This window comes from Erythrolamprus reginae, chromosome 2 (assembly GCF_031021105.1).
Source record: "Erythrolamprus reginae isolate rEryReg1 chromosome 2, rEryReg1.hap1, whole genome shotgun sequence".
Taxonomy (NCBI): domain Eukaryota; kingdom Metazoa; phylum Chordata; class Lepidosauria; order Squamata; family Dipsadidae; genus Erythrolamprus; species Erythrolamprus reginae.
This window is the reverse complement of record NC_091951.1, coordinates 346251897-346278890: the sequence shown is the minus strand read 5'-3', so window position 1 is coordinate 346278890 and position 26994 is coordinate 346251897. Positions and strand designations below refer to the sequence as shown.

Genomic DNA, 26994 nt, shown 5'->3' with positions numbered 1-26994 from the left:
ACATGCTGTTTTTATTATTGTTGTTAGCCGCCCCGAGTCTACGGAGAGGGGCGGCATACAAATCCAATAAATAATAATAATAATAATAATAATAATAATAATAATAATTATTATTATTATTATTATTATTATATTGTTCTAAATTAAATTAAATCTATAATGATCTAAATTAAATTAACCACCCCACCGTAATTAATCCGATTTATACATTCTCCGTGCTCTTGCAAATATTGTGTCTCGCTGTATTTCATGATGAGCGAGTCATCGGGAAAGAGAGTGATTTATTCCACGTAGAATCAATTGTGCAAACTTCACATGAGGGTCCCCCTTCCGAATATCCTTCCAGAGATAAATCCAGTGGAGCGGGGAGGGGAGCACAAAGCATCTCCGATTTAATTCACAGACTTAAATTTATTTAAGGTTGGGATTTATTTTTCACATCCCAACCAGGGCAAAGCATTCACTTCAGGGGAGCGATGGAAACAAATTAAATAGGGCAGCAAGTCAAAGGACCATCCAGCATTTTGAGATGGAAACAGTTCCACATTCAAAAGAAAGAAAGAAACCAAAAGATAACGAAGAAGAAGATGGCACCAGAGCAAAGTTTGAAAAAGTGCAAACAAAAAGGCAGTCGGATAGAAAATGGACCTTGTTGGCCTTTGAACAAAGCAAAAGTGGTTCTCTTGAACAGATCCCAAGGAAATGGTCCATCTGGCAGAAAGCCAAGGGCTTCCCAATCGCTTTTAAAGTACAGCGGCAGGGATTCAAACTTTCTTTTCCATCCTTCCTTTCTCCGTCCTTCCTTTCGTCTCCGACGACCGGCGAAAAACCCCAGGGATGCCAATCCCGTTGTGCAACATTATCTGACTGTAAACTGAACACAATCCATGATTAGAGCAAGAAGCAACAACCCTCTGAGCTTGGTTCCGGTTATCGTATTGCGTCCAAGTAACGCACTTCCGCGTATAAAGTGTTGAGGAGAATAGCCAGGAGGTGAGTCCCATCGTGAAGGCAATGGTGAGAGTCTTTGATGAACTGGGCTGCTTGGAGGATCTGCCCTTGGTAGTCCGAGTATTGTTTGTTTGATGCCAGAGATTCCAGGGAGTTGAGTGCCTACGTGGACAGACAGGAAACATGTCAAGTGGATGGATTCATGAAACAAGATGCTATCACTGTAAGTTCTCTTGCAATACAGATTTCCAATGAAATGATGGACGGTCCATCATTTCCAATTGACAACCCTTCCTTAGCTAATCAGAATACACTCTTATACTCTGAATGTAGCTTTTTTTCCCCAGCCCTAAGTGTTGGTTATGACCTATAAAGCCCTTCATGGCACCGGACCAGAATATCTCCGGGACCGCCTTCTGCCGTACGAATCCCAGCGACCAGTTAGGTCCCACAGAGTTGGCCTTCTCCGGGTCCCGTCAACTAAACAATGTCATTTGGCGGGACCCAGGGGAAGAGCCTTCTCTGCGGCGGCCCCGACCCTTTGGAACCAACTCCCCCCAGATATCAGAGTTGCCCCCACCCTCCTAGCCTTTCGTAAGCTCCTTAAAACCCACCTCTGTCATCAGGCATGGGGGAATTGACATTTTCCCTCCCCCTAGGCGTATAAAATTTATGTATGGTATGCTAGTATGTATGATTGGTTTCTAAATTGGGGTTTTTTAAATTAACTTAAATATTAGATTTGTTTACATTGTATTATTATTGCTGTGAGTCTGAGGAGAGGGGCGGCATACAAATCTGATTAAATAAATAAATTAAATAAATAAATAGCTGCTAATGATATTCCCAGCTCTTACCTCGGAGGCTCTTTCATTATTTCGCTCTGCAAAGAATGTTTTCCAAGCCCTAAGTCTTTGCCCAGGGGGGGGGGGAGGTTCATTGCTCTAACTTGCTCCAAATAAGTTTTTTTCCAGCCCTAACCAAGTGCTAACAATATTCCCAGCTCTTACCGGCTTGCAAGCTCTTTCATTGTTACTCTCTCTGCAAAGAATGTTTTCCAAGCCTTAAGTCTTTGCAGGATTTTTTTTTCCATTGCTCTACTTGCTCCGAATGTTTCTTTCCAGGTGCTAATGATGTTCCCAGCTCTTATTGGCTTGCAAGCTCTTTCATTGTTACTCTCTCTGAATAAGTTTTTTTTTTAAAGCCCTGACCAGGGGGTAAAATAATGTGCTCAAGCTGACCAGACTAAGGATGTTAGCCAGATAAATATCTGGTAAGCAGATTCTTTTCCCTATTTTCCTCCCCAAATCTAAGGTGCATCTTATACTCCGAAAAATACGGGTAGATTTCTTCACATACAGTATATTGTTTATATTTATCATGTTGTACGCTGCCTTGAGTTGCTTTGAGAAGGGCAGCATAGAAATCAATCAAATAAAAAAGAAGGAAGGAAGGAAGGAAGGAAGGAAAGAAAGAAAGAAAGAAAGAAAGAAAGAAAGAAAGAAAGAAAGAAAGAAAGAAAGAAAGAAAGAAACCAATGGACCTGCTGAGCTTTGGAGGACAATTGCAATTCCACCCCAGATCTCAGCCGAATTTGATTCTCTACCGGAACTTGCACCAGAAGGAAGGTGGACATGCTCCGGGCCAGGACACGGAACCTGCCGAGATAAAAGCCAGAGAAGAGAATTAAAAGTCAAGTCACTGGGAAGCAGGCTTTATACATGCTCATTTTCACGCACATGAACACACACACACACACACATGGTCACATGATCCAAAGTCACACCCTTGGCAACTGACTCATATGTATGACGATGGCAGCATCCCTAGATCAAGTGATCCCCCCTTTTGCGACCTTCTGACAAGCGAGGTCAATGGGGAAGCCAGATTAGTCTATGAAATTATCCCAAGTACAGTGGTACCTCTACTTACTAGTGTTGGGCGAACCGAACCCGCAAACTTCGGGTTTGTACCAAACATTGTGCAGTTCAGTATACCGAACCCGAACCCGAATTTTTGCCAAAGTTTGGCAAAAGTTCGGGTTCAGGTGAGCACCAGGAAGCCCCGCCACCCAGCTGTCACCTTCCAGAATAGCTGGGGCGCTTCCCGGCATTCTCCAGAGCCCGAATCTGAACCCGAACTTTTGCCAAACTTCTGAGTTCGGCGTTCGGGTGACTGCCGAGAAGCGCCCCGGCTCTTTCTGAAGGTGACAGCTGGGCGGCGGCACTTCCCGGCGCTCTCCTGAACACCAAACTCAGAAGTTCGGCAGAAGTTCGGCAAAAGTTCGGGTTCGGGCTCCAGAGAACGCCGGGAAACGCCCCCACCTGGCTGTCACCTTCCAAAACAGCTGGGGAGCTATTGGCCAGTCGGGAGGCAAAAAAGGAGGTGGGGAATCCCACAAGGGGATTCCAGGGGCGGAGCTTTGATGTCACTGAGACGTCCTTCCTGGCTGGCTGAAACGGGGACTCCAGGCAGGACGTCTCAGTGACATCAAAGCTCCGCCCCTGGAATCCCCCCATGGGATCCCCTACCTCCTTTTGCGCTTCCCGACCGTTCGACAGCTCCCTGGCTTTTCTGGGAAGCGCCACTGCCCAGCTATCACCTTCAGAAACAGCCGGAGCGCTTCTAGGTGGTCTCCCGAACGCCGAATTTTGACGTTCAGCAAAAGTTCAGGTTCGGGAGAGCACCAGGAAGTGCCCCAGCTGTTCCGGAAGGTGCTTTCCCGAGCGCCAAACTCGAAAGTTCGGCAAAAGTTCAGGTTCGGGTTCTGGTGCCGAACCCGAACTTTTAAAAAAATATCGGGTGCTGAACCCGATCTTTGTTGGGTTCGCCCAACCCTAGTACTTACAAACTTAATTTGTTCTGTGACCAGGTTCTTAAGTAGAAACGTTTGTAAGAAGAAACAATTTTTCCCATAGGAATCAATGTAGAAGCAAATAATGCGTGCGATTGGGGAAACCACAGGGAAGGTGGAGGCCCTGTTTCCTCCAAGGAGATTCCTAGAGAGACCTCACAGAGACTTCTCTCCATCTTTTCTGGCCCTGTTTCCTCCCAGGAGATTCCTAGAGAGGCCCCACGGAGGCTTCTCCCTGCTTTTTCCAGTTACATTTTCAGAGGTTCAGAGGGGCAGACTAGATAGACCATGAGGTCTTTTTCTGCCGTCAGACTTCTATGTTTCTAGGTTCGAGTTTGTAAGTGGAAAATGGTTCTTGAGAAGAGGCAAAAAAATCTTAAACACTCGATTCTTATCTAGAAAAGTTTGTAAGTAGAGGTGCTCTTATGTAGAGGTACCACTGTATTATCTGTACATCTGTGCAAATGTTTGTCTTAGCATCCCTACACTTGATCGTAGGAGAATGGACAGGTGGCGGATTTTAAACAGTCAGGTGGAAAAACCCACCTCCATGAACATGGTTTGGCCAGCCAGGTTTTCCCCTAATGCTTTTTTCAATCAAATACAGAAGGCACAGACCAAATCACCGGGTTTAACTGAGCCTGTGTCCCATGCCACCGAGGGCAAGGACAAAATCAGTCATGGTGAGTGGTTTGTGTCACAAGGGGAAACCACAGCTATTTTTATCCCAAGCAGACTCAAGCCTATTTGAATGTGTTCTGTCTGGGTTCCCCCAGACGCCAACACCAACTAAAAAGAGTATCCAGACACGCTGGTAAAAAGCAAAGTCATTTTATATCTTTGAAAACAAACACAGATAACAAAAACTGTTCTTACAAACTGGAATGCTGTGAAGCTTCACAGAAGAGTCACGACGGCCAGACAATATAACAGGCTTCTTGCTGGCACACACACCACTGTAGATAATAAAACCCACGCCTCCCCCAAGTTTTCAGCCTTCGAGGCCACAAGCCAGAATCACAGACGCCAAGGATGGAAGCAAGGTCACAGGACTCCCAAAAGATAACTCTCCACAATACAGGAAGGGCGTGCCTGCCTTTTCAACCTTTCTGAGGAGAACCACACCCAAACCCAGCTGTTGCCTATTAGGGATGGAAGTACCTGGCTAATTGTCCCCTTCTTTGTGCTGCCCTTCTCTGCCTCATATCTATGATGGTTTGTGTGTTCTCATCTAATGACTCCAGGCTACTCGCTGGGGAGAGCTCCCCCCCGGGGGTCTCAGGCCGTTCCCCCTCCTCCTCGTCCTGACATTCCTCTTCCCCGTCTGCCTGGTCCTCCTCCTCCTCCTGTTCCTCGTCCTCCCCCTCTGAGCATGGAGCCGGCAGAGTTCCAGCCGTTCCCTGAGGAGCCTCAGACTAAATCACAACAGAATGCAAGATAGATTATCATATCGTAAGGCAAGATAGGCAGGTGAGACTCCATCTTTTAAGCCAAAATACCATAGGGTACAGGTGAGCACTGAGACACTCAGGTAACATGAAGTCTCAGAGGCTTCCCAAAGGGGCTTTTTTCAAGAGGCAACGTTTTTCTTTGAAGACGTTTCGCTTCTCATCCAAGAAGTTTCTTCAGCTCTGACTGGATGGTGGGGAACGGAAGGGTTTATACTCCTTGCAGATGGTTGGTCATTTGCATCCTTTTGGAGGGTCGTTGACGCCACTTAGAGGCTTGTCCGTGTCCTCAGGGTCACCTGAGTGATGCAAATGGGCGTGGAGCTCCTGAAAGGACTACAATGTACATTCTCCAATGTAGATTGGAGAAAGATGATGCCATCTTTCTTTTTCTTTCTTTCTTTCCTTCCTTCCTCCATTTCTCCCTCCCTCCCTCTATCCCTTCCTTCCCCCTTCTTCTTCCTTCCTTCCATCCTTCTTTCTTCTTCTCACTGTCTTTTCCTTCTTTCCTTCTGTCTTCATTTTCCTTCCTTCCTTCCTTCCTTCCTTGCTTCCTTGCTTCCTTGCTTCCTTCCTTCCAGATTGGATTTATATGTTGCCCCTCTCCAAGGACTTGACAACATATAAAAACAATATAAGCTTCCTAACCCAATTAATATACCTAATTAGCCTAAAAAACCAATAATATTAAAAATCAGTCATCCCCATGCACACAACAACATACATTATGTTTCATCGGCCAGAGAACTAGAGTCTAATGCCCCCAAGCCTGGCAGCATAAATGAGTCTTTAGAGTCTTGTGAAAGGCAAGGAGGGTGGGGGCAATGCAAATCTCCGAGGGGAGCTGATTCCAGAGGGCTGGGGCCCCCACAGAGAAGGCTCTTCTCCTAGGCCCCGACAAGTGACATTGTCTAGCTGATGGGACCTGGAGATGGCCGACTCTTTGGGATCTGACTGGTCATCTGGAAACCAATCGGCAACCAATGAAGTCCACGGAGTGCTGGAGTGACCTGGGCATATCTGCTCGATGGGCAGTTTCCGAACGCTCTTCAGAGGTCGCCCCATTAGAGAGCATTGCAGTAGTCAAACATCGAGGTGATAAGGGCATGAGTGATTGTGAGAAGAGACTCCCTGTCCAAATAGAGCCACGAATGATGGCCTCCTTGACCCCTCTTTCAAACCAGCAGTTCTTTCTGTCCAAAATATAAATCCTCCCATTTCCCTGAATGACCCTCTCCCAACAGAGCAGGTGGGATACATCATCTATATCACAGCACAGTCCTCCTCGCCTTCCGTCTTAAGACTCATTTATGCCGCCAGGCTTGGGGGCATTAAATTCTTGCCCCCTGACCAATGAATGTGTTGAGAGAAAGTTGATTGAAAGGAAATGACTTGTTTTTATGATTTCGGTTTTTTTAAGATCTTAAATTTAACTAATTGGATTAAGATGTTTCTTATTTATTTATTTATTTATTTATTTATTTATTTATTTATTTATCAGATTTGTATGCCGCCCCTCTCCGTAGACTCGGGGCGGCTAACAACAATAATAATACAATGTAAACAAATCTAATATTTAAGTTAATTTTAAAAAACCCCAATTTAAGAAACCAATCATACATACTGACATACCATGCATAAATTTTATAAGCCGAGGGGGAAGGGAAAGTCTCAATTCCCCCATGCCTGATGACAAAGGTGGGTTTTAAGGAGCTTATGAAAGGCAAGGAGGGTGGGGGCAACTCTGATATCTGGGTGAAGTTGGTTCCAAAGGGTCGGGGCCGCCACAGAGAAGGCTCTCCCCCTGGGTCCCGCCATTATATGTTGTAAGCTGCCCCGAGTCCTCAGAGAGGGGCGGGATAAAAGTCCAATCAATCGTGCTTAGACTTATATACCGCTTCACAGACCTTTTACAGCCCACTCTAAGGGGGTTACAGAGTCAGCATATCACCCCAACAATCTGGGTCCCCATTTTACCCACCTTAGCAGGACGGAAGGCCGAGTTGACCTTGAGCCTACTGAGATTTGAATGGTGAACTACAGCCAGCAGTCAGCAGAAGTAGCTTGCAGTGCTGCACTCTAACCACCGCGCCACCAAGGTTCATACCCTGACCTGGATGACTGAGAATCTCCAAAGACAGAGGCAATTCCACACAACCAGGAAGGGCCCCCTTTTGTTTCTCTCTCTTTTTACCTGTTTGATAAAGGAGACCGCCTGCCCAGCCCAATAGCGCCGAGGAGTCCAGAGGTGAGCCTCTCTTCGGCCAGCAGGTTCTGCCGGCCTTGCAGAGCTGTCAAGACCCGGATGACCGATTCCATCAAGACGGGATCGTCCTGTTCGGTTTGGAGCAGGCAGATCTGCAGGATTTTGTGCCACCAAAGGAACAGCTTGGCTTCATCTTTGGCAGAGCTGGGCAGGGAAGCAAACCCAGAAAGACATAGAAACATAGAAGATTGACGGCAGAAAAAGACCTTATGGTCCATCTAGTCTGCCCTTATACTATTTCCTGTATTTTATCTTACAATGGATATATGTTTATCCCAGGCATGTTTAAATTCAATTACTGTGGATTTATCTACCACGTCTGCTGGAAGTTTGTTCCAAGGATCTACTACTCTTTCAGTCAAATAATATTTTCTCATGTTGCTTTTGATCTTTCCCCCAACTAACTTCAGATTGTGTCCCCTTGTTGTGTTCACTTTCCTATTAAAAACACTTCCCTCCTGAACCTTATTTAACCCTTTAACATATTTAAATGTTTCGATCATGTCCCCCCTTTTCCTTCTGTCCTCCAGACTATACAGATTGAGTTCATGAAGTCTTTCCTGATATTTTTTACAATCCGACCAATCAGGCGTTTACAGTGGAGGTGTCCCTCTGACCTTTCCTGCCTAACGGAGCTTAAAGCTCTGTTGGGAGAATTGGCGCTAGACTTATGGTTGGGGGTCACCACAACACAAGGAACTGTATTAAGGGGTCGCAGCATTAGAAAGGTTGAGAAACACTGTCCTATACGGATCTACCTGGGATACACCTGTTCCAACCACTTGCTTAGCGTTAAGAGCACTCTCATTTCGTTGTTTGGTGTCTGGTCAGCTTTCAGCTGCTGCAGGGTGTAAACATAGAGGGTCAGGTAGCCTCCCAATGAAAGGGACTCTTGAAGGAAGTCTTCGGCTGTGAGTTCTGGAACCTGCAAGGAGACCACGATTGGTCCCCAGCCCAAATCTTGGTTGAGAGGAGGGTCTTCATCCCAAAAAAAGAAGGGGAGGGGGAAATGGTGTATAGAGGGAGAGAAGAGGAGGGAAAAAAGAAAAGCTGTAAGACTAACTCATCTGGGTAATGATGAATATTATTATTATTATTATTATTATTATTATTATTATTATTATTATTATTATTATTATGTCAATACAACACAGCAAACAAGATCACTATGCTGGATTTCGTATTTCATCACCAGTCGGGCGCTTCCCAAGCACCTAGGACTGCGGAATGTAGCGGTGAATTATGTTTGCCGATCCCAGTAAAGCAGCCTTTTGCAATTGACAGATGGAGATTTTGTCAATTCCGATGGTTTTCCAATGTCTGCTGAGACCCTTTGGTACTGCGCCCAGCGTGCCAAGTACCACTGGGACCACTTTCACGGGCTTATGCCGGAGTCGTTGCAGCTCGATTTTTAGATCTTTATATTTCACTAATTTCTCTAGCTGCTTCTCCTCAATTCTGCTGTCTCCTGGGATTGCGATGTCGATGATCCATACTTTCTTTTTCTCTACGATCACAATGTCTGGTGTGTTATGCTTCAGAATTCGGTCAGTCGGAAGTCGGAAGTCCCACAGTAGTTTTGCTTGCTCATTTTCGACCACTTTTTCAGGCTTATGATTATTATCATTATCATCATCATCATCATAGCAATCAATCAATCAGAATAGAGTTGGAAGGGACCTTGGAAGTCTTATAGTCCAACCCCCTGGTCAAGCAGGAGATCCCATCAGCATGACATTTGGCTTCTGCGCATATGCAGCAACATTTTTGCTTCCGCTCATGCGCAGAAGCAAAAAAATCAATGAAAATCACTGAAATCTTGTTCTAGCGCGCATCCTCGTGTGAGATTTCACTTGCTGCATATATGCAGAAGGCAAATCTCACGCAGGGGCATGTCGTGGGTGGGGAGAGAGAGGGAGGGAGGGAGGAGAGGGAGAGAGGGAGAGAAAGAGAGGGAGAGAGAGAGAGGGAGAGGAAGAGAGTGGGAGAGGGAGAGAGAGGGAGAGAGAGAGGGAGGGAGAGAGAGGGAGGGAGAGAGAGGGAGGGAGAAAGGGAGGGAGAGAGAGGGAGAGAGACAGAGAGAGAGAGAGAGAGAGGGAGAGAGGGGGGAGAGGGAGAGAGAGGGAGAGGGAGGGAGAGTGTGTGAGAGTGAGAGAGAGGAAGAGAAAGGGAGAGAGAGAGTGTGTGAGAGAGAGTGAAAGAGAGAGAGGAAGAGAGAGGGAGAGTGTGAGAGAGAGTGAGTGAGAGAGGGGGGGAGGGAGAGAGAGAGAGAGAGACAACTTGGAAGTCCCAGCATGCAATCTGCCTGGAATGAAGCCCTCTCAGCTCACCTTCGTTAAAGTAGGCAGTGACACAAGCCTCCATCGTCATGGCCATGTGTCGGACGGACGCCAAGCTCTGACAAGAGGCTCTTAAGAGGGGCATCACCCCTAAGCCACGCATTGTGCCATTGATCCAGCAGCACAGGCAAACCAGGAGGGATTCTGCCGAGGCGGCACCGGCATTGTTGATCAACATCAGGGCTTCGGCAAAGAGGCTGGTTAAGGACACATGGCGAACCTGGACATCAGCGTCTGCAAAGCAAAGTTGTCAAACAGTTGAGAACCAAGGGAACTTCTTTTATTTGTGTGTGTGTGTGTGTGTGTGTGTGAGAGAGAGAGAGAGAGAGAGATGAGAGAGAGAGAGATCCAATTCCAAGATGGGCTGCCGACAGCTGCCTCGATGAAATGCTCTCTAATGGTTTCTTTATTTTCTACTATGCTCTGTGATTCTCTATGGATTTCATACTCACGAGACCCTCTGCTAAGAATTAAGAAATGTTTCTTTAAGGAGCAGCTCTCTGTAACTTCACCCCCACCTGTCTTTATGAACACAGAGGAGATTCTAACACAGGAAGAAGCAAATTCCCCAGAGCTATAGATCCCCAAAAGCAAGTGCAGACGCCGCCGACACCAATGAGGTAAAAGAGCAGGAATTTTGAATAAGCTAAGGAATAGGGGAAATAAAAAAAACCCTGCTCACTTCAATATTTCTGACCAATTTACGTTCACTTGCTAATAAGATGGATGAAATACTCCTTTTAAATAGATGTAATTCTGATTTTTTTACAACGCAGCTGCTGTATGCTTTATTAAAACCTGGGGAAATGGGAAAATTGATGACAACAGCATGCATATACCAGGGTTTCAGATACTTAGAGCGGATAGGATTGGAAGATCATCAGATGAAAAGAAGGGAGAAGGCTTATATATACACTGCTCAAAAAAATAAAGGGAACACTCAAAGAACACATTCTAGATCTGGATGAATGAAATATTCTCACTGAATACTTTGTTCTGTACAAAGTTGAATGTGCACAACAGCATATGTGAAATTGATTGTCAATCAGTGTTCTTCCTAAGTGGAGAGTTTGATTTCACAGAAGTTTAATTTACTTGGAGTTATATTGTGTTGTTTAAGTGTTCCCTTTATTTTTTTTGAGCAGTATATAAATGTGTGTGTGTGTGACATGTTTTTGCTGAATTTTAAAATTAAGAGAGACTAGGATAGATCTATTTCGGCCTTGTTCTGCCCTCATCAGCTAGCCATACCCTCACTGGGACTTGAACTTGCAGCCTTTGCCTTGTAAGGCAAAAAATTAACCTCTAGGCTACAGTATCCAATCCCTTCAGCTCTGTACAAGGGAAGGATTACATGTTTTTCTGTCGAATCATATATATATAAACAACAGCTGGATATAACTATAATGCATACATTCTGTGATGAAAACAGAGTCTTTACTTATCAACTGTAAACCTTTTTTTGCCCTCCACGAAAGTTTGATTCATTGCTCCTAGTTGCCGTGTATGTTCCTCTACAAGCTTGTGTAAACAAGGTATCCCAGCGACCGATTAGGTCCCACAGAGTGGGCCTTCTCCGCGTCCCGTCAACTAAACAATGTCGTTTGGCGGGACCCAGGGGAAGAGCCTTCTCTGTGGTGGCCCCGACTCTCTGGAACCAGCTGCCCCCAGAGATTAGAACTGCCCCCACCCTCCTTGCCTTTCGTAAACTCCTTAAAACCCACCTTTGTCATCAGGCATTGGGGAACTGAGATATCTCCCCCGGGCATATACAATTTATGTATGGTATGTTTGTATCTATGTCTGCTTAATAATGGGGTTTTTAAAATATTTTAAATTTTTAAATTATTAGATTTGTTATTAACTGTTTTATTGTGTTGTGAGCTGCCCCGAGTCTACGGAGAGGGGCGGCATACAAATCTAATAAATGAATGAATGAATGAATGAATGAATGAATGAATGAATGAAAATAGAAATAAAAAAATAAAAAAATAAAATAAAATAAAATAAAATAAATAAAATAAATAATAAATAAATATTACGAACTCTAGTTGACCAGATTATGGAGGGTGAAGCCAAACACCCCGATTCACTGGCTGTTATTCTAGGTGATTTCAAGTGTTCCCAGGACCCACCTGGGGGATTAAAGATGGCAATATCATCCAGCAGTTTTGAGAATTCCTGCTCCAGGGCTGCTGGAGAAATCGTCCCATTTTGCTCGAGAAGACCAAGGAAGTGGACCACCTGCCGAATGAAGGCTTGGCACTTGAGGCTGGCATCCTAAAGAGGGGAGAAAAACAAGGAAAGCCACGCCCTCCCTCTGTCATCGCTCTTCCAACAGAATCGGGGGGGTAGGAAAGAAAGGTTTTGCTATAGGGAGGGAGGGAGGGAAGAAAGGAAGGAAGAGATAAGAAAGAAAGAAAGAAAGAAAGAAAGAAGGAAAGAGGGAGGGAGGGAAGGAAGGAAGGAAGAAAAGAAAGAAACAAAGAAGGGAGAGTGGAAGGGAGGGGAAGGAAGGAAGGAAAAGGGGAGGGAGGGGAAGGAAGGAAAGAAGGAAGAGGGAGGAGTAAGGATGTGGGGAGGAAGAGAAGAGAAGAAAGAAAGGAGGGAGGGAGGGAGGGAAGGAAAGAAAGAGGGAGGGAGGAAAGGAAGGAAGAAAAGAAAGAAACAAAGAAGGGAGAGTGGGAGGGAGGGGAAGGAAGGAAGGAAAAAGGGAGGGAGGGGAAGGAAGGAAAGAAGGAAGAGGGAGGGGTTAGGATGTGGGGAGGAAGAGAAGAGAAGAAAGGAGGGAGGGAGGGAAGGAAGGAAAGAAAGAAAGAAAGAAAGAAGGAAAGAGGGAGGGAGGGAAGTAAGGAAGGAAGAAAAGAAAGAAACAAAGAAGGGAGAGTGGAAGGGAGGGGAAGGAAGGAAGGAAAAGGGGAGGGAGGGGAAGGAAGGAAAGAAGGAAGAGGGAGGAGTAAGGATGTGGGGAGGAAGAGAAGAAAGAAAGAAAGGAGGGAGGGAGGGAAGGAAGGAAAGAAAGAGGGAGGGAGGGAAGGAAGAAAAGAAAGAAACAAAGAAGGGAGAGTGGGAGAGAGGGGAAGGAAGGAAGGAAAAAGGGAGGGAGGGGAAGGAAGGAAAGAAGGAAGAGGGAGGGGTAAGGATGTGGGGAGGAAGAGAAGAGAAGAAAGGAGGGAGGGAGGGAGGGAAGGAAGGAAAGAAAGAAAGAAAGAAAGAAAATAGGGAGGGTGGGGGGATGCAAGAAAGGAAGGGAGGGGGGAGGGAGGGAGGGAGGAAGGAAAAGAAAACCTGCTTACTAGGTGCCCACTGCTGTCCAAAGAGGAGCTGAATCCAGCAGACACCTTCAAGAGCTTCACCACCAGTTCCGCGGCCGGTTCCTTGGCTAGGAGGATGGCGGGAGGGTAGTGGCTATTGAAGTAACCCAGGATGCTCTGATAGGAGGCAATGTTGATGTGCTGCCAGGGAAGGGAGCTGGTTTGGCCCAGGAGGTTGAGCAGCGGGGATTGCTGGAGAAGAGAGGAGAAATGGGGATTTCATTCAGGGCTCCTTCTCCCCACCCTACGGGTTGCCTTCCTTCCTTAACAGTCACAATTGAAACCAGAATTGCCATCAGAAAACCTCTGTTAGTGTGGTGGTTAGAATACAGTTAGAATGCAGAAATTGACAAAAAAAACAAAATAAGTACAATAACAAATCGGCATCGATACATTAACCTTAATGAATTGTATGTTATTGAATACAAACATAAAATAATCATAGTACTTAATTGTTAGCTATTGTTATCCATGTGCCAACTTTTATACACTGTATACTATTATCCTAACAAATTTAATTGAGAGGACACCTACACCTACTACCTATTTTGAAACCACTGGTCATATAATACTGAAGTGCCAACCTATAGCTATCCTCAACCCATTCCTTTCTCCCTCATTCTTTTTTTCTCCTTTTTCTTTTCTATACCTGATATTATTGTTATATTGTTATACCATGTACAGTGGTACCTCTACTTACGAACTTAATTCGTTCCGTGACCAGGTTCTTAAGTAGAAAAGTTTGTAAGAAGAAGCCGCCCCGAGTCTTCGGAGAGGGGCGGCATACAAATCTAAGTAATAAATAATAAATAAATAAATAATTTTCACATAGGAATCAATGTAAAAGCAAATAATGTGTGCGATTGGGGAAACCACAGAGAGGGTGGAGGCCCTGTTTCCTCCCAGGAGATTCCTAGAGAGGCTCCACGGAGGCTTCTCCCCGCCTTTTCCAGCCCTGTTTCCTCCCAGGAGAGTGGCAGAAAACTAGCCTGGCCTTCGTGCCGCTCTCAAATTTCCTGGGAAATTTTTCCGTGCTCTGGTTCTGAAGTAGAAAATGGTTCTTGAGAAGAGGCAAAAATATCTTGAACACCCAGTTCTTATCTAGAAAAGTTCGTAAGTAGAGGTGTTCTTAGGTAGAGGTACCACTGTACTACAGTTTGTTTGTTTTTTGCTTTAGGTAAATACCTAATAAAGATCATTTTTTTAATAAAAAAAAAAGAATGCAGTATTGCAGGCTAACTCTGCACACAGCCTGGAGTTTGATCAAAGTTGACTCAGCCTTCCATCCTCTCCAGGTCGGTAAAATGAGGACCCAGATAGTTGGGAGGCAAGAGGCTGACATTGTAAAGTGCCCAGAGAGTGCTGTAAAGCAATGTGGGGCAGTATATAGGTCTAAGTGCTAGTGCTAATTTCCATTCCAATTTTACAACTTCAATCCATCAAGCAGAACAGAGGTAGAAGGGGCCTTCATCTCCACCCCCTGCCTTTTATCCCACATTAGAGTTGAAAGGGACCTTGCAGGTCATCAAGTCCAACCCCCTGATCAAGCAGGAAATCCTACAGCACCCCAGCCAATCTCCTCTCTTTTTTTAAATGTTTTTATTACTTTTCAAAAGACAAACATTACAAACACAACACATAACATAAAAAGGAGCTACAATCGCTCCGCTCAAGATAGAAGTCTTCGTTGTACAGAAGGAAAAAAACCTTATTATTATTTAGATCAATCCAGAGAATATATAAGAATATCTGTTACAATTGGCTATTTAAAAACAAATCTAATAAGATATTAAACTATATATATTTTCTAAGAGAAAAAGAAAACCTAATAAAATACAGGAAATAGTATAAGGGCAGACTAGATGGACCATGAGGTCTTTTTCTGCCGTCAGTCTTCTATGTTTCTATGTTTCTAATTATATGTTAAATCGAATAAAAAAAGAGAAAATAATACATTCTATTATAAAACATCACTATCTAGCTTGCTTTTTCTATTAAATTTGACTTTTTTACTAATATTTCAACAGCCTTATGTATTTTTTTCCCCTACCAGATGTAGACCATCTGCCAAATATTATAAAATTCCGATTCTTCTTGGTTGTTTAACCGCCTCGTCATCATATCGAGCTCAGCACATTCTAAATTTTTCCTAAGTATTTCTTCTTCTTTCGGTGTCTCCGTTTCTTTCCATCTTTGTGCAAAAACTATCCTAGCAGCTACTAATATATGGACCAATCTCCTCTTGAAAGTGTCCAGAGTTGGGGAGTTCACAACCTCCGCTGGCAGGCCGTTCCACTGGTTGATCGCTCTGACCGTCAGGAAGTTCTTCCTTATTTCCAGGTTGAATCTCTCCTTGGTCAGTTGCCTTTCGTAAACTCCTTAAAACCCACCTCTGTCGTCAAGCGTGCGCGAACTGAAACATCTCCCCCTGCCTATGTAGATTTGTGCACGGTATGACTGTATGTATGTTTTTATATATTGGGGTTCCTTGTTTTTTAGACTTTTAAAATGTACTATTCTTATTTTAGATTCTATTAGATTTGTCATTATATATTGTTTTTATCACTGTTGTGAGCCGCCCTGAGTCTACGGAGAGGGGCGGCATACAAATCTAATTAATAATAATAAAAATAAAAATAACAACAACAACAACAACAACAACAACAACCTGGATAATAACTCTGGAACCAACTGCCCCCGGAGATTAGAATTGCCCCCACCCTCCTCGCCTTTCGTAAGCTCTTTAAAACCCACCTCTGCCGTCAGGCATGGGGGAACTGAGATATTCTTTCCCCCTAGGCCTTTACAATTTTATGCATAGTATGTTTGTTTGTATGGATGTTTGGTTTTACAATAAGGATTTTTAGTTGTTTTAGTATTGGATTTACATGCTGTTTTTATTACTGTTGTTAGCCGCCCCGAGTCTATGGAGAGGGGCAGCATACAAATCCAATTAAATAAAAAAATTAAAAAATTAAAAATATATAATAATAATAATAATAATCATCATCATCATCATCATCATCCATTGTTCCTCGTCTGGCTCTGTGGTGCCCTGGAGAATAGAGTGACCCCCTCCTCTCTGTGGCAACCCGTCAAGTACAGTAGAACCTCGACTTACGAATTTAATTGGTGCCGGAAGGAGGCTCGTAAGTTGAAAAGCTCGTATGACGAAACATTGTTTCCCATAGGAAACAATGGAAAAGCGATTAATGCGTGCAAGCCCAAAAAGCAGCCGCAGCGGAGGCCAAGTCTCGGTCCGGGCTGTGCCCCCTCCGAGCGCTCACCGCCTGTCCCTGTCAGCGGCCCAGCCACCTTCACCCGTCTTCGCGGAGCTGCTTGTTGACGGCGCGGGTGAGGTCCAGGGCGGGATTCTTGCTACTCAGGGTGCGGGCCAGCTCCCGGTGCCGCTTCTTCTCCCCTTCAAGGTCGCCCAGCAGCGGCTGGAAGCGCCGCTTCTTGCCGCGGGCCGTGTTGGTCTGGGCGACGGCGGGCTCCTTGGGCAGGCGAGGCTGGAAGCGGCCCCGGGAGGCGGTGAAGACGCGAGCCAGGGCGGCGACGCGGCTCATCTCGGCTCGATCTTGGTGGCCCGTCGGGTGGAGGTCGGCGGCCGGGCAGCCCCGCTGGGCGCGCGCCAGGTTCTTCAGGCGGTTGAGTTCGTTGCGCGCCACCCGCTCGCGCTTCTCGTGGCGCCGCTTGGCGAACTGGTCCTCCATGGGGTCCACCAAGTCGGGCACTTCCATGAGCCACTCGCGGGAGGGGTCGCCGCCGGCTCGGCGGTAACCCCAGCGCTGCTTCCACTCTTGGGCGGATTCGTCCCAGACAAGCGTGCCACGCTTCTTGCGAGTCGGCTGGATGCCCTTGAGGCGCACGAACTGCTCCCACTTGGTGAGCGGCCGAGGTCTGGGCAGCGGCTTCTCCCTGGGCAGGCGCGTCGAGGGCTTGGAGGAGCCCCATCCCGGGCGGAGCAGCCTGAGGGGTCCGGTGCGGCGCTGCCTCCTCCCGCGCCCCGCCCCCGCTCATCAATCGGCCCGGCGGCATTGCTGGCGTTCCAGGCGGACCGCCCGGAATAAGCGGCGCTTTCGTGCCTCTCGGGCCGGGCAGACAAGAGGTGCGGCGCTCCCAAGGGGAAGGGAGAAGGTGGCGGCTCAAGCCCTTCTCCGTGCGCCCCTCCGGAGGAGCCCCTCTGGCGGTTGTCCGGGCGGGTGAAGGTGGCTGGGCCGCTGACAGGGACAGGCAGTGAGCGCTCGTATCCCAAATTTGGGCTCGTAAGTAGAACAGAAATATCCCTCCCCTCCTAGCTCGCATCTCGAAATGCTCGTATATAGAGCAGCTCGTATGTCGAGGTTCTACTGTACCTGTATATTGTATCATGTCCCCCCCTGGTCCTTCTTTTCACTAAGCTATCCATGCTCGGTTCCAGCAACCTCTCTTCGTATGACTTGGTCTCTAGTCCCTTTATCATTTTGGTTGCTATTTTTTGTGCCCTTTCCAGAGTCTCTATGACTCTTTTGAAGTGTGGTGACCAGAACTGGATGCAGTACTCCAGGTATGCTCTGACTAGGGCATTAGAGATGAGGTGGCGCAGTGGGTAGAGTGCTGTACTGCAGGACACTGAAGCTGACTGCTAGATCTGTAGGTCAGCAGTTCGAATCTCATCACCGGCTCAAGGTTGACTCAGCCTTCCATCCTTCCGAGGTGGGTAAAATGAGGACCCAGATTGTGGGGCAATAGACTGGCTCTGTTAAAAAGTGCTATTGCTAACATGTTGTAAGCCACCCTGGGTCTAAGGAGAAGGGCGGCATAAAAACAAAAGAATAAATAATAAATAATTATAATTATAGAGTGGTATTAATACCACTCTCTCTGCCAGTTCCATTCCCTCTTCCCACTCGAAGCACTCAGGTTGCCTTGATGCTGATCCTGACTTCCTCATCTCCTCCTCCTCCTCCTCTGATTTGACTGATGGAGGGTCACAACGCTCCTGCTCAACTTTTGATCCTAGGAACCGACTCCAGATCGGATCTTGCAACACCATCCTGGGAGGGATGCATTGCACTTCGTTCGAGGACAAAAACCATCTCTGCTACCAGGAAGATTCGATGGATGTTCCTGGAAGCCACCAGGAGCCAAGCGCACGTCCGGGGGGGAGGGCTTGACCCTTACCTCTTTGCTGACCAGCTCTTCCTCTTTGGCCAGCAGGATCACCATATAAAGCAGGCACACGATCAGGCTGTGGCTGTCCGAGGGAGGGGTGGGATCCCAGGCGTCAGCCAGGACACTGACCCAGTTGACCTCACACAGCACTGAGCCCAGGAACAGGAAACAGCTCTTGGGGCTGCCTCTTTCTACCTGGGAGGAAAAGAAAAAAAAAAGGAAAAAGGAGAAAGGGAGGGGGGAGGAGGAAAATAGAGAGAAGGAGGGGGAGAGAGGGAGCAAGGGGGAAGGGAGGAAGATAGAGAACAGGGAGGGAGGAAAGAAAATAGGGAGGGGGAGGGAAGGGGAATAAGGAAGGAAGGAGAAGAGGGAGGGAGGAAAATAGGGAGGGGGAGGGAAGAGATAAGGAGGAAGGAAAGAGAGAGAGAGAGGAAGAGGAAGACAGGAAGGATAATAGGGAAGGGACAGGGGAGGAAGGAAGGGTGAAGGAGGGAAGGGAGGGAGGGAAGGATGGAGGAGGGAAGGGAGGGAGGGAGGGACAAAGGAAAAAGGAGGGAGGGAGGGAAGGATGAAGGAAGGGAGGAAGTGAGGATGAAGGAGAGGAGGGAGGGAAGGATGAAGGAGGGGAGGAAGGGTGGAAGGAAAATGGAGGGAGGGAGGAAAGGAAGGATAAAGGAGGGAAGGAAGGGAGGATGAAGGATAAAGGAGGGAAGGGAGGATGAAGGAGGGGAGGGAGGGAGGGAAGAATGAAGGAGGGAAGGGAGGGAAGGAGGAAGGAAAAGGAGGAGGGAGAAGGGAGAAAGAAAGAAAGAAAGAAAGGGGGATGGAGGATGAAAGGAAGGAGGGAAAAGAAAGAAAATAGGGTGGGTGGATGAAAGAAAGGGAGGAAGGGAGGGAAGGAGGGAGGAAGGGAGGGAGGGAGGGAGGAAGGATAAATGGTTCCTCCTATCCCTTTGTTATTCTGTTTGTCTCCTTCCCATCATCCTTTTCCACAACCACCATTCTACCGTCCTTGCTTGTACCGTTTTTTCCCTATAAATTCCAATACCCTCCCACCTTGCGCCTGTGATGGCTCCCACACGGAATAACATTTTAAAAGCCTTCGGACAATTTGAAGACCTGAGCACGAAGCTCGGATCTTAGGTGAGGCCTCCTTTCGTTCCTCTCTCCACGTTCCTTCTCTTTCTGCATTATGCTCACCTGGAAACAAGCCAATTACCTGAAAGAATTTCTCCATGAGGTGCTGATCCGGATGTACTTCCTTCCAGGGCAGGAGACCCAATTCCGCATGGAATACATGAAGAATGTGCTCCGGTATTTTGGGTGCTGTGTACGACTCGCAATAGTGCATCACCAGAAGCCAAAGGATGCCGGGGTCGCTTGGCAGCACCTTATCTACGACAACAAGAAACAACAGTCTCAATTTCAAGAAATCAAAACGCACCGCAAAAATCACAAGAAATGTTCTTTTCTTTCTCAACGCCTAGATCAGAGGTTTTCAAACTTGGCAGCTTTAAGACTTGTGGACTTCAATTCCCAGAATTCTCCAGCCAGCTATGCATAAAGAGATATAGAGAAAATGGTATACAGTGATCCCCCGAGTTTCGCGATCTCGATCATTGCGAAACGCTATATCGCGATTTTTCCACCCGATGACGTCACTCCCTTCCTTTCTCATCTTTCTTTCTCTCTCTCTTTCTCTATCTTGCTTCTTCCTCTCTCACACTCTCTTCCTCCCTCTCTCATCTCTTTCTTTCCTTCTCTCTCTCTATCTCTCCCCCTCTTGCTCTCGAGCGGCAAGCGAGCAGCCGGGCGGGCGGGCGAATGGGCAAGCGGTAAGCAATCTTGGGGTTTCCCCTTTGCCTGGGCGGCGGGAAGACCCAGGGAAGGTTCCTTCGGCCGCCCAACAGCTGATCTGCTCTGCAGCGCGGCAGCAGCGAGGAGCCGAAGATGGGGTTTCCCCATTGCCTGGACAACGGGGAAACCCAATCTTCGGCTCCTCGCTGCTGCCGCGCTGCGGAGCAGATCAGCTGTTGGGCGGCCGAAGGAACCTTCCCTGGGTCTTCCCCGGGTCTTCCCCGCCACCCACACGCAAACTCCACCATCTGCGCATGTGCGGCCATGGAAAAAGGGGCGCGCATGCGCAGATGGTGTTTTTACTTCCACACCACTACATCCCGAAAAATCGATTATCGCGAGGGGTCTTGGAACGGAACCCTCGCGATAATCGGGGGATCACTGTAGTTGGATCCGCAATAAAAAACAAAACTGACAATATAGAGTATATAGGTGTATATGCAAAAGACTTGGAAATATCAACATTCTGTTCTATATTAATGTAATGATTGTATTTGATTTGCTTATGACATAACAAAAAGAGTTGTAATGATGACGTGTTAATAGAAACGGTATTAGATCTGTGAGAACAATGGTATGGCCTTTTGGGGGGGGGGTTAATAATAAAAGTTTAAATAACATTTTTTTTTAAAGGACTCACTAGCACTGATGATGTTAGTCAGTGCTAGTCACTAATTCATTACTGGTTTGAATGAAATGAAAAGTCTGTAAGAAACCAACCAAGCTCAGAGTACACACCAAGGGCTCCTTACCGGGGTTATATATTTTTTTGTAAAGGAAGAATTAGAAACACAGAAACATAGAAGACTGACGGCAGAAAAAGACCTCATGGTCCATCTAGTCTGCCCTTATACTATTTCCTGTATTTTATCTTACAATGGATATATGTTTATCCCAGGCATGTTTAAATTCAGTTACTGTGGATTTATCTACCACGTCTGCTGGAAGTTTGTTCCAAGCATCTACTACTCTTTCAGTAAAATAATATTTTCTCATGTTGCTTTTGATCTTTCCCCCAACTAACTTCAGATTGTGTCCCCTTGTTCTTGTGTTCACTTTCCTATTAAAAACACTTCCCTCCTGAACCTTATTTAACCCTTTAACATATTTAAATGTTTCGATCATGTCCCCCCTTTTCCTTCTGTCCTCCAGACTATACAGATTGAGTTCACGAAGTCTTTCCTGATAAGTTTTATGCTTAAGACCTTCCACCATTCTTGTAGCCCGTCTTTGGACCCATTCAATTATTTCAATATCTTTTTGTAGGTGAGGTCTCCAGAACTGAACACAGTATTCCAAATATGGTCTCAGCAGCGCTCTATATAAGGGGATCACAATCTCCCTCTTCCTGCTTGTTATACCTCTAACTATGCAGCCAAGCATCCTACTTGCTTTTCCTACCGCCCGACCACACTGCTCACCCATTTTGAGACTGTCAGAAATCACTACCCCTAAATCCTTCTCTTCTGAAGTTTTTGCTAACACAGAACTGCCAATGCAATACTCAGATTGAGGATTCCTTTTCCCCAAGTGCATTAGTCCACATCTGTGACATAAGGAGCTACCTTATAAGTGTCCGACCCATGAAGCCGCTGAGATCCCAGCACTCAATCTTCCTACCTTTAAAACCTTTGTGTAATACAGCTACGCTGGATGCAAACAATTCCACCATAGCTGATGCAATGGAAGCGTCACTTTCCAGCCATGGGTAGCAGCGCTGTTTGCTAAAGAGAGGAGAGAGAGATATTGAGGGAGGGAGGGAAGAAAAGAGAGAGAAAAGAGAGGGAGGGAGAGGGAGGAAGATGAGGGAGAGGAGAGAGGAGAGAAAGGAGGAGAGAGAGAGGAGAGAGAGAGAGAAAGAGAAGAGAGAGATATTGAGTGAGGGAGGGAGGGAAGAAAAGAGAGAGAAAAAAGAGGGAGGGAGAGGGAGGGAGGGAGGAAGATGAGGGAGAGGAGAGGGGTGAGGAGGGAAAGGAGGAGAGAGAAAAAAGAGGAGAGAGAGAGAAGAGAGAGATATTGAGGGAGGGAGGGAGGGAGGGAAGAAAAGAGAAAAGAGAGGGAGGGAGAGGGAGAGAGGGAGGGAGGAAGAGGAGAGAGGAGAGAGGACAGAAAGGAGGAGAGAAAAAAGAGGAGAGAGAGAGAAGAGAGAAAGAGCGAGAGAGAGAAGAGAGAGATATTGAGGGAGGGAGGGAGGGAAGAAAAGAGAGGGAGGGAGAGGGAGGAAGAGGAGAGAGAGGAGAGACGAGAGACGAGAGAAAGGAGGAGAGAGAAAAGAGGAGCGAAAGAGAGAGAAAGAAGAGACAGGGAGGAGACATGGAGAAGAGAGAAGAGAGAGAGAGAAAGAAGAGAAAGAAGAGGAGAGAGAAAGGAAAAGAGGGAGAGAGAGAAGAGACCGTGAGAATAGGGAGAAAGAAGACAGAGAGAGAAGAGAGGGGAGGAGAGAGAGAACCAAAAACATGTGCTTAAAATTTCTAACATGTCCACCATCCCCCAAATGTCAATTCTATTTTCTTTAACCTCCCAAACCCCTTCCCACTTACCTTGTCTCTTCCCCCTCTAAAACCTCAAGCCAGGGCTTGAAGAGTTGAATGGTCGTTAAAAACAGGGAATGCAAAGCTGAAAAGAGAGAGAGAGAGAGAGAGACTTCTCGTGAATCGCTTCCAACCACACATGTCCAACTTTTTTAAGGAAGTTTTAAAAGGGGGCTGCACAAAAGATGGATATTGTTTTTAGCTTTTTCCGTTTCCCACTCGGCCAAAACGAACGTGTCTTCCTTACGTGGGAATAAACTGTGATTTGAGACAAAAGTTACTCTGCCGTTAGGCAAAAGACATCGTCTGCATGGTTTTTCTATTTATAATTTATAACAATACCTCTCTCTCTGTGTTGTTATTGATTTATTGATTTATTGATTTATTGATTTATTGATTTATTGATTTGTTGATTTATTGGATTGGATTGGATTTGTATGCCGCCCTTCTCCAAGGACCATACAGTACACAATAATGCAGTACAACGGCAAATCTAATTAAATTTAAAATTACAATCTAAAAATCCAATATTTAAAAACAATCATACCAGTTCAATCATACAACATATGTCTCATTTCATTGGCCAAGGGGCTGAGACCTAATTGCCCCAAGCTTGGCGACATAGGTGAGTCTTAAGACTCTTACCAAAGGCAAGGAGGGTGTGGGCAGCGCGAATCTCCAGGGGAGCTGATTCCAGAGGGCCGGGGCCTCCACAGAGAAGGCTCTTCCCCTAGGCCCTGCCAAGCGACATTGTCTAGTTGATGGGACCTGGAGATGGCCGACTCTGTGGGACATAATCGGTCGCTTGGACTCATACGGCAGAAGGCGGTCCCGCAAGTAATCTGGCTCAATGCCATATAGGGCTTTATAGGTCATTACCAACAATTTTAATTGTGTTCAGAAACCAATCGGCAACCAGTGTTTTACTACATGGTAAGCCAACCAGAGTTCTTTCGAACAGCAATGAGCTGGAGCAGACTGAGATCAAGGGGGCGGCTTTGGGGTCTTCCGAGGAATGTGGGGAGGAGCAGGACGAGGCAGCCCAGGGCCCTTCACGAGTGGCACACGGTGCTAACAATGAATGCTTGTATGTATTGAAGCACTATAGCTTTAAGAGTTAGCTTTAATAATATATGCCATAAGAGGGAACCAGAAGCATGATTCTCTCTGTGTGTCTCCGTTATTCCTCTGTTTGGTATTGCTGATTCGTTATGATTGCTGTAGTAAGAACTGTGTGTTCGATGATAGTTTATGTGTTGGTAAGCTGTACAAATAAGCGGCAAGAATAATATATGCACAATCTTGGAAGCAGGAATCCACCCCAACAATGTACAACTTAATAGAAAAAATCTACGAGGTAGTAGAAATGACTAAACTAACGCATGAACTACAGGACAAGGACATGGAGGACTTTCATAAAACTTGGGACAGATGGCATATCTGGATTGCAAAAAACAAGTTAAAATGAAAGAAAATTGGGAACTTAAAAATTAAATTTGGAGAGAAAAATTAAATTGATATTAAGAAAAAATATTAACAATACAAAGCACTACTATACCATTGAGAAAATGAAATAAAATGGATACACTAACAAGAAAACCAAAAGGTTGTATATATATGTAATATACATGTAATAACTATTAAAAGGAAAATATTCCTTTTTGTATTATATATGAGCTGCAAACCAACCACACCACTTCTTAGGTGGTGCAGACACTAAGCTATGAAACCAAATATTCCATGTATAAAGCAAGATGCTTTATTCTTTTTTCTATTTGCATGTTATGTATATATTGTTATTTTGTTGTCTTTTGTTAGCTTTCTGTTTTAATGTATATATTTAATAAAGTATTTTTAAAAAAAACCCAAAAAAAACCAAAGAAGGCTTGTAGTATTGCTAATGTATTGAGAGTTATTGACTGATTTGACTGTGCCTGACTGGACTGATCAACTTGACTACAATATTTGCTAAAGTAAATACTATTTTATATGCTTTAATGTATCTGGTTTGTATGACTGAACCATTACTTATATCGCCTATATACTGGGTATCTGCTAGGATTCCATGTTTCTTCCAGCAGCCAATTTGGTCCCACAGAGTTGGCCTTCTCTGGGTCCCATTGACAAAACAATGTCGTCCGGCGGGATCCAGGGGAAGAGCCTTCTCTGTGGTGGCCCCAGCCCTCTGGAATCAACTCCCCCCGGAGATCCTCGCCTTCCATAAAATGTTGAAGACTCACCTTTGCCGCTAGGCGTGGGGGGATTAATCTCCCCCCCTCTTTTTTTCGCTGACCTTTATTATGTTTATGTTCAGTTGGTCTGAGTGTGTATGATTGTGTAACAGATTAAGTTTTTATAACAATGTATTTTAAAATTAGTTTTTTAAAGTTTTTAACATTAGATTTGTACAGTAATCCCTCTATTATCGCGAGGGTTCCGTTCCAAGACCCCTCGCGATAATCGTTTTTTTGCAATGTAGGGTTGCGGAAGTAAAAACACCATCTGCGCATGCGCGCCCTTTTTTTCTATGGCCGCACATGCGTAGATGGTGGAGTTTGCGTTCCCCGCCGCCCATGCAAAGGGGAAACCCCGATTCGGCTCCTCGCTGCTGCTGCGCTACCGAGCAGATCAGCTGCTGGGCGGCCGAAGGAACCTTCCCTGGGTCTTCCCCCTCTTGCTGGCGGGCGGGCGAGCGGCGGGCATCAGCGAGGAGCCGGGGTTTCCCCTTTGCGTGGGCGGCCGGGAAGACCCAGGTTGGGGGTTTGGGGGGGTGCTGGGAAGCCCCCCAGGCCGGCTGCGACCTTTTAAAACAGCCGCGCCGCTTCCCAGCTGACTCCCGAAGCCAAACGCGGAAGTGGGGTTTTTTTTTAATTAATTTTTTTTTTTTAAATCGCGATATAGCGTTTCGCGAAGATCGAGATCGCGAAACTCGAGGGATCACTGTATTTATATTGTATTGCTGTTATGTTGTAAGCCACCCCGAGTCTTCGGAGAGGGGCGGCATACAAATCTAATAAACAATGGATTATTATTATTATTATTATTATTATTATTATTATTATTATTATTATTATTATTATTATGTCAGTACAACATGGCAAACGAGATCACTATGCTGGATTTCGTATTTCATCACCAATCGGGCGCTTCCCAAGCACCTAGGACTGCGTGATGTAGCAGCGAATTATGTTTGCCGATCCCAGTAAAGCGGCCTTTTGCAATTGACAGATGGAGATTTTGTCAATTCCAATGGTTTTCAAATGTCCACTGAGATCCTTTGGTACTGCGCCCAGCGTGCCAAGTACCACTGGGACCACTTTCACTGGCTTATGCCAGAGTCGTTGCAGCTCAATTTTTAGATCTTCTTATTTCACTAATTTCTCTAGCTGCTTCTCCTCAATTCTGCTGTCCCCTGGGATTGCGATGTCGATGATCCATGCTTTCTTTTTCTCCACGATCACAATGTCTGGTGTGTTATGCTTCAGAATTCGGTCAGTCTGAAGTCGGAAGTCCCACAGTAGTTTTGCTTGCTCATTTTTGACCACTTTTTCAGGCTTATGATCCCACCAGTTCTTTGCCACTGGGAAATGGTAGTTCCAGCACAAGTTCCAGTGGATCATCTGTGCCACAGCATCATGTCTATGCTTGTAGTCAGTCTGTACGATGTTTTTGCAGCAGCTGAGTATGTGATCGATTGTTTCATCTGTTTCTTTACAGAGTCTGCACTTTATTATTACTTATTGTTGTTGTTGTTGTTGTTAGCACATGGTACATGGTTGTTTGGGATTGCCATGTTAAACTGCCTATTGTAGTTTCTTGTATTTAAGTAGTAATATTACTTTAAGAGTTTTGGCTGGCTCGCCATAAGAGGGCGCCAGTACTCTCTCCTGACAATGATGCTGAATTGCTCATTCACTTTTGTCTTTACCTTGAGGGGGGAGTGTGTATTGCTTAGTGCTTGTTATATGCAGTTTATATTGTATTGCTTAGTGCTTGCTATGTGCAGTTTATGGATTGTTTCTGTTTTATGTATATATGTAAATAGTACTTAATCAGCATAACTAAGTCTGTGTCATTATTTGCTATAACACACACACATCCTCACTCTTCTTAATCTCTGCTCGGTGTATGTCGAAGGTCTCATAGCCTAGCTATACCGAGACATACCAACAATAATTATTATTATTATTATTATTATTATTATTATTATTATTATTATTATTATTATTTAGATTTGTATGCCACCCTTCTCCGAAGACTTGGAGAACAAACCAATA

The 26994-nt window shown here is 45.6% G+C and overlaps 2 protein-coding genes across 2 annotated transcripts in view; both read right to left on the bottom strand.

Annotated features, from left to right (window-relative positions):
- Positions 1-391: 391 nt before the first annotated feature.
- EPG5 (ectopic P-granules 5 autophagy tethering factor) overlaps positions 392-26994 on the bottom strand; it is a 111975-nt gene continuing 85372 nt past the window's right edge. The window contains exons 34-44 of the mRNA XM_070743629.1: positions 22727-22802; positions 21807-21910; positions 19549-19724; positions 18339-18524; positions 13155-13364; positions 11994-12138; positions 9850-10092; positions 8278-8497; positions 7448-7663; positions 2495-2609; positions 392-1113 (exon numbers count right to left, since the gene is read on the bottom strand). Of these exons, the coding sequence (XP_070599730.1) occupies positions 931-1113; positions 2495-2609; positions 7448-7663; positions 8278-8497; positions 9850-10092; positions 11994-12138; positions 13155-13364; positions 18339-18524; positions 19549-19724; positions 21807-21910; positions 22727-22802 (1874 nt within the window). The 3' untranslated portion in view covers positions 392-930. The remainder of the gene's footprint in view (positions 1114-2494; positions 2610-7447; positions 7664-8277; positions 8498-9849; positions 10093-11993; positions 12139-13154; positions 13365-18338; positions 18525-19548; positions 19725-21806; positions 21911-22726; positions 22803-26994) is intronic.
- LOC139163265 (ribosome biogenesis regulatory protein homolog) lies at positions 16490-18210 on the bottom strand. The gene is made up of 2 exons (XM_070744217.1): positions 18031-18210; positions 16490-17113 (listed from the first exon to the last, which is right to left on the bottom strand). Exons 1-2 carry the CDS (start codon positions 18208-18210, stop codon positions 16490-16492), a joined length of 804 nt encoding a protein of 267 aa, XP_070600318.1.

Bases quoted from the DNA above. Each gene is read 5' to 3' on its own strand.
- LOC139163265 (XM_070744217.1), bottom strand. From the start codon at position 18,210: ATGGTGTTGCAAGATCCGATCTGGAGTCGGTTCCTAGGATCAAAAGTT. The intron at 17,114-18,030 runs GTATTAATACCA...GGCTCCTCCAAG, and splicing joins TGGAACTGGCAGAGAGAGTG to CCCTCGACGCGCCTGCCCAG.